The 11,520-nt window shown below is 49.9% G+C and overlaps 5 protein-coding genes across 5 annotated transcripts; 2 read left to right on the top strand and 3 right to left on the bottom strand.

The window, feature by feature from the left end:
• Positions 1-589: 589 nt before the first annotated feature.
• On the bottom strand, positions 590-1,981 carry YALI1_E40471g (uncharacterized protein; the record flags this gene model as incomplete). Its single annotated transcript, XM_504760.3, has 1 exon — positions 590-1,981. The coding sequence occupies one exon, from the start codon at positions 1,979-1,981 to the stop codon at positions 590-592; it is 1,392 nt and encodes a 463-aa protein (XP_504760.2).
• Positions 1,982-2,465: 484 nt separating this feature from the next.
• Positions 2,466-2,936, top strand: YALI1_E40467g (calmodulin; the record flags this gene model as incomplete). The annotated part of the gene is made up of 1 exon (XM_504759.3): positions 2,466-2,936. The coding sequence occupies one exon, from the start codon at positions 2,466-2,468 to the stop codon at positions 2,934-2,936; it is 471 nt and encodes a 156-aa protein (XP_504759.2).
• Positions 2,937-3,765: 829 nt separating this feature from the next.
• On the bottom strand, positions 3,766-4,950 carry YALI1_E40442g (uncharacterized protein; the record flags this gene model as incomplete). The annotated part of the gene is made up of 1 exon (XM_504758.3): positions 3,766-4,950. One exon carries the CDS (start codon positions 4,948-4,950, stop codon positions 3,766-3,768), a length of 1,185 nt encoding a protein of 394 aa, XP_504758.3.
• Positions 4,951-6,963: 2,013 nt separating this feature from the next.
• On the top strand, positions 6,964-8,463 carry YALI1_E40422g (uncharacterized protein; the record flags this gene model as incomplete). The annotated part of the gene is made up of 1 exon (XM_504757.2): positions 6,964-8,463. The coding sequence occupies one exon, from the start codon at positions 6,964-6,966 to the stop codon at positions 8,461-8,463; it is 1,500 nt and encodes a 499-aa protein (XP_504757.1).
• A 320-nt stretch (positions 8,464-8,783) lies between these two features.
• YALI1_E40394g (uncharacterized protein) lies at positions 8,784-9,713 on the bottom strand (the record flags this gene model as incomplete). Its single annotated transcript, XM_504756.3, has 1 exon — positions 8,784-9,713. The coding sequence occupies one exon, from the start codon at positions 9,711-9,713 to the stop codon at positions 8,784-8,786; it is 930 nt and encodes a 309-aa protein (XP_504756.1).
• Between the last annotated feature and the right edge of the window lie 1,807 nt (positions 9,714-11,520).

The raw sequence follows: 11,520 nt of genomic DNA, 5'->3' as shown, positions 1-11,520 counted from the left end.
ATGTAATAATGGAATATTCTGTGTTTTTCACACGATTTGAACCAATTTCAGCTATGCAAACCCCTAGATAGACATTTATGATAGACATTAAAAGACGTTCAAATACGATGAGGCACCTGAAACTCTATTTTGCAATGACCAGATGATCCTGTTTACCCTAACCCAACCTGACTGGAAATTAAGGGCCACAAACGCACAAACGCAGTCCACACGTGGGGAACATCATGTGTGACGTAATGTCAGATCGGTTATTACATTTCATTCTTTGTCCATGTGTTGGATTTGCTCTTTGTGGCGTTTCAGATTGTATTCTCCGTTGAAATTTGCAGATCTATGACGTCACAGCGTCTGTTTGAACTGTTGGAGAACAGTTGCAGCGGTACTTGTATGTAGACAGATATGAAGTCCAACTGTACCATGATGCTTTGGCTTATCAAGCCTCCCTTTTATGAGGTGGGTAACAATTGCTTGTTTATGCCCCCATTATAATGGTCCTATGTGGTACAATAAAAATGCATTCAGTTATATGTAGTGTGGATCAATGTCCATCTCTTTTATCCTTTTCTCACCTTCTCTTTTCGTATCGTTATTAGTGGTCGTCGTCGCTGCTGCTACTGCTGAAGTCGTAATCCTCATCTGGTCTCTGTTGAACGTACTCTCCGATGTCGAAAAGAGGACCCACAGTCTTGACCCAGGTCTGGTCCCAGGTGTTTCGAGACTCGATCATAGCTCCTCGCTTGATGTTGTCAAGTTTTCCACGGTTGGAAAACAAGGACATGAAAGTGTTGCCCATCTCCACGTGGCCCTTGACAGCCACACCGTTGGTGTTGGTCTTGACCAGCTCAGAAAGAGCAGCGTAGTCCACAGACACCACAGGAATGCCACATCCAAACATATCAACGACCTTCATGGGCAGATCATAGCCTGAAGAAGACTCATGGAGAGACACTCCGAGGTGGGCAGCGCCCAGAATTCGAGGGTAGTCGGCAAACTCGAGCCAGGCGGTTCGAATGGACACTCTCTTTAACTGCAGCTTTTCCACCTTGGCCAAGAACTCGGGCATCATGGGTCCCTTTCCAGTTATGATGACACGGAGAGGAGGGAGGTCGAGTTTGGATTCGTCGTAGAGAGCCAGAGCGTCGAGGAGAATGTTGAAGTTCTCGTCGGGAGTGTACGATGTACTGGACACGATAATCTTGTGATCAGCGATCATGTCGTCATAGAGAGTCTCCTTAAAGTCTCTGAGCACATCGAGCTTCTCAGATTCGCTGAGAGGCTTGAAGTGGAAAGCAGGTCGGTCGTGCAAGGGCACAATTCGTCGTCCACTCATTCCAAATGTCTTTCGCATAGCCTGACCCATTAGAACAGTCACACACAGATGAACAAAGGCTCTACCTCCAAAGAAACCCTCGTAGAACTTAGCAAACTTGACCATTGGGTGAGTCTCGGGCAGCTTGAGAGCCAAGATGGTGTAGCCAAAGTTGTGCCAGTCCAGAACGACCTTGGTTCGAGTGCTTAGGAACAGGTTGTAGAACCTTACAACTCCAAGGGTAGGGATTGAGGGAGGGTTCTGCACGAGTAGGTAGTCAGCGCCTCGCAGTTTGTAGAGCAGAGAAATCAACAGCCAGTGCTGTCGGATAACCTTGAGAATGCCAAACACGACAAATGGCAGTTTGCGTGTGTTGAGGATCAAAGGAATGTGGTGGATCTTGATGAGATCATTGTTGAGGATCTCGTCGAAGGGCTTTGCGCCGTCGTATCCGCACAGGTCAACTTTGTGTCCGCTTCGTGCCAGAGACCGAGCGTGGTAGAGCATTCGAGGAGATCGACCTAGGTCTCCGAGGACCAGCACAATGGTTCTCTTCCGTTTTCGAATGTCACTGAGCGGTTTTCGGTCATCTTTTCGGGTGAGCAAATAGAGAATGACTGGAATTGCCAGGTAGATTACCACAAGGGTGACAGACCAGTGCCAGGCCTTCATATTTCGTTTAGGTGGACGTTTGGTGGATCTATTGTTGAGCTGTTGGCATGCACGCTTTCCAGGTATGTCATCTGCAAGACAAACTTTGTTTCGAGTGTCTTGCTCCAGTTCAGTACCCAGCGCTTGGGTGCTGTGGCATAACCCTAACGCTCCGCAGTTCGACTCCCAACCTGGCTCTATTTACTCTCCACCGTGGCGAACGCAAACTAAACTAACTCCCCGAATCCAAATTACTCTTTCTCTACACACCACAACACACCAAAGGTAAGTACGATGACGACGAGAAAAAGCAGGGGTAACCCTTACGTGATAATATTCTGCACTCGGAAGTGAGGGCCTGCTTTTATTGTGCCACGTGCTAGTGCGGGTCTCTCCCAAGAAACACCCTCTGACACGTGGCATACAAGCATCCCTTAAAAAGACGAGACAATCCGGTTGCGTCACGTTCATTCCCTCGATCGAAAATACCCTCGACCGAACCGCAATGCTAACCAAGATGTCTGACCAGCTGACCGAAGACCAGGTTGCCGAATTCCGAGAGGCTTTCTCCCTGTTTGACAAGAACAATGACGGTAAAATCACCACCAAGGAGCTTGGTACCGTGATGCGAAGTCTGGGCCAGAACCCCAGCGAGTCCGAGCTCGCCGACATGATCAACGAGGTCGACGCCAACAACGACGGCACCATTGACTTCGCCGAGTTCCTCACCATGATGGCTCGAAAGATGAAGGATACCGACTCCGAGGAGGAAATCAGAGAGGCATTCAAGGTCTTTGACCGGGATAACAACGGCTTCATCTCCGCCCAGGAGCTCCGACACGTCATGACCTCCATTGGTGAGAAGCTCACCGATGAGGAGGTTGATATGATGATCAAGGAGGCTGATGCCAACGGTGATGGCCGAATCGACTACAACGAGTTTGTTCAGCTGCTGGTGAGTTCTACTATTACATGATGTCGGGATAATTCTGGCTCATTCTCGCGCGCACGTGGGACCCTAAGGCGCTCACCCGTGCGCAGCGGGCCCTTCTTTGCTACCGGCTGTGTCCGTTTTTCCCTGCTGCTTGTTGTTTACACAGCCCGTGTGGTGCACATTTTGAGCGCGTTTCTGCACTGGCTGAGTCAATATTGTTATCAGTGGAAAAACGGTCCTGTAGCGCTACACGCGAGCTAATTATTTGTGTGCGTGTGTTACAGAGCAAAGGATCCGCCGTATCGCCTTTAATTGCACTTCCATACTAACCCAGTCTGCTAAATAAGCGCCCTTTGAGTCTTGAAATAGAGCATGTGATTTTTTTCTGTTGTACATATCTTGGCATTGCGTAGTTCTCTCTGTTTATCCGTTGTTGGTGTACAGAAATTCCCCTGCCTGCTGAGTGTTGTTGTGGGGTCTCACGGTGATGCAGTGTCTTTGTTTGGAGTGTGCATTCTAAAAATAACTCACCTGAACCCAAACCTCACTTTTATTTGTTCTTTCCGGAACATACGACATGTTTATACTCTTTTCGTGCCCAGTTATTCCGAATTCGAACACCGATCTATTTTCCCATCTACAATAACGTCATCCCTTTTTATATATATATTATAGTAGCCTTTCTATACCAGCTACGATACAGTAGCATAAAGTGCCGTCGTTCTTAAGGTATGGGTCATGTCTGTGCATTCGTCTTTCCAATGCCGTATAATTCTTGTCCAGGCAACTCAAACGAGAACGCAGTTTCAGACTTTCATACCGGAGTTAAGATATGCAAAATCGTAATCAGCCAGTAACCAAAACAGCTCAATTACATGGAGCAGTCAAGTTGGCCAGCCCACTCGGCCCCCACCACTCGGTAGGCCTTGAGCTCGCCGCTGGTCATGTCAGCCAGCTCAAGCTGGCCCTGCTGCACAATTTTGGAGCCACCAGTGTTCTGGTGCAGAATGTAGACTGTTCTCTGGCCCTCAGAAACTCCCACAACCACTGCAGTATGGTTGGGCACGCCGTAGGACGCGGAAGAGAAGCCACCAGCGGACCGAGATTCGAACTTGACCTCGTAAAACTGCAGAATGTCTCCTCGTCGAATAGCCTCCACGTTCTTGACAATGTTAGCTGGGTTATTGGTGGAGCCATTCTGCTGGTAGATCAGAGCGCCATGGGTGTAGGCTTGCGAAACCAGGGCAGTCTGGGAGCTCTGTTCAATGGCATTCTTGGCAAGAGTCCAGCACTCTCCGTCTCCAACCTGGGTTCCCACCATTGATTCGGCCCATCGAGCCACTCCATCTCCGTACTGCAGGTTGTACTCGTAGAGCTCTCCGGGAGTCAGCTCTCGAGGAGGAGGCACATCCTTTCGTTCGCAAGTAGCTGCAGCAGGATTGTTAGTAGGGTAGACGATGCGCAGTTTGATGATAGACAGATCCTCTGGGATTCTGAAGGCATAGATCTTCGTAGTGGTGCCTCCAGAAGATGAGAACTGCGAAGTCCAGCCCAGGCCCTGGAGATCCGGGGGTGGCTGGTCGTTGACGAACCACTGGGTGTGCATCTGGGTGTCCACAGGCTTTCCAGAAGGAGGAGGCACGAATGCAGGGGCCTTGGAGTACGACTGTGCACCCAGAGCAGCCTCAACTGCTGATGCCGCCTGTGAAGCAGGCACTGAAGCAACGGCAGCTGCGGCTGGAGCACCAAAAGCAGTGGGTTTGGCTCCAGGGACAGGTTTGCCTGCCAGACCGGGCTTCTTCTTGGGAAGAGGTGGCGGAGGCTTCTTCTTACCAATTGCAGTCTGGGCCATCCCCGAGGTGATGTCCGAGACGGAGGATGCTGCAGAGCTTCTTCGGCCAGCGATCTGGGCTGCAAAGTTGATTCCAGCGGGTGTGGAAGCGGCGGCAGCGGGTGTGGCAGCTACAGGGGCGGCAGGAGCCCCGTAGACATTAGGATCCGAGGCTGGTGGGGTATTTCCGTAGGGCTGTGTGGGCGCGCCAGGTCTAGCAGGCATGGGAGGGGGTCGGGAGGGAGTCTGGGGTGGGGCGAGGTTGTCGTAATGAGGGAGGGCTGATCTCTCGAGGAGGAGCAGCTGGGCAGGGAGCCGCTGCTGGCTGGGTACGCTGCTGGTTGTTGATCCCCTGCCGCTGGAGGTGTGGGAACAGGTCTAGGAGGAGGAGGAGGGCCACCTGCTGCTGCACCAGGAGGAGCAGGCACTGCTCTTGGAGGAGGTGCAGGAGCAGCCTGATAAGCACCCGGTTGTGCGGCAGCTGGGGCAGCAGGCTGATAAGCAGCGGGAGCAGGAGGTTGGGCTGCGGCAGGAGCAGCTGGTTGAGGTCGAGCAGGTTGCTGGACATACTGTGCGTCTTTAGCGACGGCTAGTGATTGTTGGCTAACTTCGTCTCCGTACCATTCACGGTGTTTAGGAGGAGGAGCAAAGGTTTTGGGATCGGGAAGCGACGTGAGAGGTCGGCTAGTGATTTCAGCGGGAGGTTCATAACTGCCGGCAGATGACGAACTGTTGCCATTCCACTTTGCTCTGAAGCCGTCCATTTTTCCCTTGGCAGAGCCACTCTTGCTCCGCACGGAACTGACTCCGCTTTTGAACTTTTCCTTATCAAACGTGATGGGCATCGTTGGTGTGTTCGATCGATGGCTGCGAGGTTGGTCTTCTTGGTGAAGATTATGACAAAACCAGTCGAGGTTGTTCACCACCAAACTGTCAATATATTGCACGCTTATGCATGCACAGCCCAACTCTATGGCCACGAGGCGAGAGGCTGTAACCTGAGAGAGTAATATGATCACGTGACGGACAGAGAGAGAGAGAGGAAGAGAAAGAGAAAGAGATGGTAAGATTCGTTTGTTAATTTCTGGTCACATGACTGCATGACTCTTCTGGTCCTCTTAACTCGTCCTCTACTTTTCTGACGTCATCACTGCCTAATCACAGCTAGATACGTGTCGGGGCACATTACAGTGGAGACTCTGAAACACCTTGAGGTAAATTATGTACGGCTAATGGGATGGAAGGAGGTTGTAATTATGGTGGTTTAGGGTGTATATATTCGTATTTCATGTCTATAGTAGAAACGTGCACAGGCACTTGTTCTTGTGCTTGCACTGGTACAGTACAGTACATACAGTTGTGGCTGTCTTTTTGGAAGCCCCGTGTGCTTCCCGCACCCAATATCTCGATCGCCTCGATCTGCTCTGTTCCATGATCTTCATTGAGAACTTCAATGGACTGGGTATGGGTATGGGTGCAAAATGTTCGAGTATTATTCTGGCCAAATCGACTCGTCGACTCTATGTCAACAAACAATTGAAGCACCAAAACAAAACAGGACCATCGACCTGTCTTGTCTGATTGTCATGATTATGGAGACATTATATATCTGCTCCTCATTGACCCATGTCTTGTCGGGCTGGTGGTAATGTGGCCCTGTACACACTAAATCAAGCCAACAGAGCTGTAAATAGGTGAATTTGGGAGAGAGGTGTCGGGATTTGCACGGCACAGACAGTAATATTTGACATTAATATATAGGTAATGGACAGATAGGTAGCTATATTCTGGCCTACCTACCCAATACAGTGCCTCCAATGTCTTTCCAACACATCGAAGATCTGTCCGAGGACGAAATGGTTTAACGTTGCTGGGGCAACAGCCTCAACTCAACATCAGCCAAAACATAGCTCACCGGGGTTGTGGGGAAAACACGAAAGCTGAGAAGGTATGCAATAGGCGACGAATTTAACAAGAGCTGTTTTTGTACACCTATGCCCCTTCCATTACGTACAATCAACGCACGTCAGCCGTACGCGTCGCCCTCCTGAGGTGAAAATTTAGATTCGCACGAGCTGTCTAAAAGAGTAAATGTAAACATGATTATGCAGGAAGCACACCACAGCCAAGTTCACACTCTTGTCACTGTCAACCCCATAATTGGAGCCCCTTCCTAACGACGAGAGACGACCAGGAGCACCCAGCAGCTGCTGCTCGTAAACAACCAAGCCGCCCGTCATGGAATTTGAAGAATTGGAGCTCATTGGACGAGGATCCTTTGGCCAGATCCGAAAAGTGCGACGCATAAACGATGGACAGATTCTGGCCAGAAAGGAAATCTCATACCGAAGAATGACGCCCAAGGAGAAAGAGCAGCTTATTGCCGAGTTTCGCATCCTCAAAGGACTCCATCACACCAACATTGTTGGTTATCTGCACCACGAACACCTGCCAGACAAACACCTGGTCCATCTTTACATGGACTACTGTGGAGGAGGAGACTTGGCAGGGCTCATCCAGCAGTGCAAGGAGACAGATGAAAGGGTGCCCGAGCGAATTGTATGGAGCATCTTCACACAGCTGCTTCTGGCACTTTACAGATGCCATTTTGGACAAGATGCTCCTCCTCTAACCGATCTGTTTACCAACCAAGGAGAAGAGGATGAAGTCTATCCCAGCAACGTCATTCTACACCGAGATATCAAACCCGATAACATTTTTCTTGACGGTGACCATTGCGTCAAGCTGGGGGACTTTGGACTCGCCAAAATGCTGGATCAGAGCCATATGATGGCCAACACCTTTGTGGGCACCCCTTACTACATGTCTCCCGAGGTACTTCTCAACGATGTGTCTTCGCCGGCCTCAGACATATGGTCACTGGGATGCGTCATCTACGAGCTGTGCCAACTGCATCCTCCCTTCCAGGCCAAAAACCATGTCCAACTCACACAAAGGGTCCAGGACGGTATGTACCCCGAGTTACCCCCACGATACTCGTCCACCCTGAAACGAACCATCCAGGCATGTCTGGATATCAACCCTCATAACCGACCGTCTACAGCAACCCTACTGAGACTTGACATCATTAAGCTGGTCCGAAAAGACCGTATGCTCTCTGAGCAGCACCAGCACCTGCTGGAGTATCAGGAGAACCTCAAACGCGAAGTCGAAATTTTCGAGGAACGCCGAGAAGAAGTCCTTCAAATTTCCCAAAACCTTGAACAGTACCGGGAGACAGTGGAACAGGAATACTTCAACAACATTCAGAGCGAACTGGAGTCTGTTGTTGAGCAAGAGGTGGAACGAAGGGTCCGGCAGGCCCTTGCAGACTTGCCCGCTCCAACCCCTCCGCCACCCATCTCTCCTACTGCCCACCGATCTTCTCCCCGAGACATCTCCATGTCTTTCTCTCCTTCTCAGCTTACACCAATCAAGCACGTCAAGGGTCCTCGAGGGCTGGCTATCTCTACCCCTCTCAAACGCACTCCTCTCAAGCCTCTTGAGGAGCTGCCTTTAACCAACGCCTCTAACCCATCATTGACCTCGTCTGGCTCGTCCCATGACTCGGACAAGTCTGCATCCAAGCAGCGTGCTGCCCCGCATTTCCACGCTGTCTACGCTGGATTCAAAACCCCAGCCGCCGTCAAACGACCAGCCAAGAGAACCTACATCGACCAATGGGACGAAGCTCCCAGTCCCTTTCTAAGACGACAGGCTGCCGCCAGTTATGACTAACCCGTTTCTGGTCGGACTACGACACGATACTATTTATAAACTCCAAGTAGACTAACAAATGATGAAGCATAGGTAATGATGTACATATTGCACCGTTTGTGCTCGAGTTCTGTAGGCGATAGCGGAAAGCGTATAGACTAGCTTGAACTAGGTACAGAATGTTGTATCGCATAGTCAGTTATAGATGTATTTACACTACTTGTAGCTACAAAGTAGTAACGTTAGGCTAGTTACTTGTAGATTGGAAATTCTCTTGGATATACTGTAGATATTAGCTTAGGTACATACTGTACTTGTATCGAGTACATACGGTAGTCACTCTACTTCAAGTACTTCTCGTAGAAGGGGAGGAGTTGAGAGACAGCCTCATCCACCTGCTTGGACTTGTCATAAAGATCAAAGTGGTTAGAACCCTCGACAATATAAGTCTGAGCGTCCTGGCTAACACCCTTCACATCCTTAACAAGGTCGACCGAGTAGAACTTGGTTCCGGCCTCGCTACCAGCAATCATGAGAAGGGGCTGAGTAAGAAAGTCCTTAGCGAGGTTGAAGGCGTCATAGGTGACAAGTTGGTTGATAGATCTAACAGTGAACTTGGAAGGACAATTAGTCTTCTGGGCTCGGGATGTTCGGTAGTAGTCATATGCATCTCGGAGTTCAGGGACAGGGGCGTCCTCAACCTTCTCGGGAGCAAAGGGCATGTAGGCAGTCTCTCCGCCATCGGCCTCGTCGGTTCTAGCCTGGTCACCCAGCTGAAGGGTAGCGAGAGCGACGCCAGAGGCATCCCCGGTCCATCCCGCTCGGTACATGTTTCCAATGTTCACACCAGACACGGTACCGACAGCCTTGATTCGCTTGTCGTTGATGGCAGCGTTCACGACGTAGCCACCAGAGGCACAGATACCAAGGACACCAATGTTCAGGTTGTCGATATAAGGCAGGGTCGTGAGGTAGTCGACTGCTGCAGAATTGTCTTCGGTTCGAATGTAAGGGTCTTCGAGGAATCGAGGCTCTCCTGTGGAGTCTCCCTGGTAGGAAGCATCGTAAGCAATGGTCACGAAACCACCTGCAGCAAGCTTTTCGGCGTATATGCTGGCAGTCTGTTCCTTGACACCTCCAGCGGGGTGGCCAACGATGATAGAAGAGTACTTCTGAGACTCCTGGAAGTTGGGAGGGAAGAAGACAATGGCTGACTGTGTGATTCCGTTGCCGTTGAGGTTCTTGTAGGTGACGTTCTTCTGAGTGGACATTTTTCTTGTTGTGAGTCGGTAGTGTAGTTTGTATTGATGGATTGAGTGAATGACAGGGGTTCCACTGTGGTCTTATGTATGAATTGACACATGGGGATGAACGAACATTTCTAACTCTTTCCCCGCCTGCCTTAATCGTTAATCACCTCACTACATAGAATTAACCCAACGGCTGCCTGTTATCGAAACCTTGTATTATAAGACTGTCTCGAGCGGATTTTGCAGTATACTGTAGCTACAGTACATACAAGTGCTGCTTATACAAGTGGTTCATTTGATATTTGTAGTAAGCCTTGTAAACTTGGGCTATCATTTATATGAAGGGCCTGCAGGTGACAATAGATCGAAGATGAAGATCACAAACGCCAGCGGTAGCATTCACCTACCACGAACCACTGAAACCTACGCCAAGAAACTAGCCGAGGATGGCCTTGGCACCATTGCCTTGGTCTCCTTCCAGGGCGAGTTTACCGGTGAGCGCCGATACCTCGAGAAGCCCTACAGCACTGTACTTGTTCGTTCGAACTGTCGAGATTAGGGCCATGTCGATTATCTTGTGAATCCTCTGTCGACGCTGAAAAGTTTGGTGCAAAGGATATCTGCGCCAGTGGGGATATCGCCATTGTTGCTAATATATATCCCCGAATCAATGCCATTGGTACCCAATGTACTGTTTCTACTGACAACATTGATCTGGGACAGCAAGATTAAAGACGCTGACTCTGCCTCTTACATATACTGACGCTCAAACTGTTCAAATCAAGAACGGCGACATTGATGGGCACCATTCTCTGGGTCCCAAGACGGAAGCCTCCCACAAGGAAGAGTGCGCTGCCTGGCGTTGCTACTGGAACAAGATCAAGGGTTCCAACAACATGGACATCTACGGCAAGGTTTTCGCCCTCAGGCCCCATGAGTTCTTCCAGAATCACATTTAATGATGTGAAAGTAGCTACCTGTCGCTAGTAATAATATATAGCTCATCTTACAAGTAGAGTTCTTAGACCCATCGCAGATAAGAACCTTACTACAGTATGTACATAGTGGATAGAGCCCAGAAGTACCGTAAAGGATACGTGTGTTCCTGTTGAGAGATTGCTACAAATCTTCACAACACACAATTCCTACAAGTACAACTAACTACTCTACAACCATACACACTACAAGTCTCAAATATAGGGGATGGGACTCGATGGTCCAATCGTATTAACCCCGGAGGTTCGGCTGAGTACCAGCGTACGTCCTCCTAATACTATCTAATGCGAGTTGAGTAGTTCCTATCCTACAACTATCTCTTCTGTGTTTCCGACAGGGCAACGGGCTCTTTGCTTTCCGGATTCGCGACTCCTCTGTATAAAAGCGGCACGGGCAGCGTCTCGATTCTCAATGATCTAACGGGCTCTGGCTCTTGGCTATATCAATTTTGGCGGCTCTGGTCTTCTGTATCGGACTCGGGCTCTTTTTCTCCCTCTGTACTTGTACGGTTCTGTAACTAATTGGGGCTCCCACGGGCACTCTCGGACTCGGCTTCTCAGGCTCATACACACACATGGCTCTCTCTCGCACGGACACTCGGGCTCTCGCAATGGGTCTTTGACTCAAAATATCTCTCTATAGCGGCTCTCGTTGCTGGTGGCTCTTATAATCACTTGATATGGCGTCTTTCTAGATCTTGGCTTCCTCTGACTGGCGGTCTCTCGACGACTTGGCTCCCTATGGCGGCACATTCATTTCCAAACGGCTCTCTGCTCGGTCATTGTTAAGCGGCACTCCCCTCTGTAAAAAGTTCCGGCTCCAGGGTTTAGCA

This window comes from Yarrowia lipolytica, chromosome 1E (assembly GCF_001761485.1).
Source record: "Yarrowia lipolytica chromosome 1E, complete sequence".
Lineage (NCBI taxonomy): Eukaryota > Fungi > Ascomycota > Dipodascomycetes > Dipodascales > Yarrowia > Yarrowia lipolytica.
The sequence above is the reverse complement of the archived record's forward strand: the minus strand, read 5'-3'. Positions and strand labels throughout refer to the sequence as shown.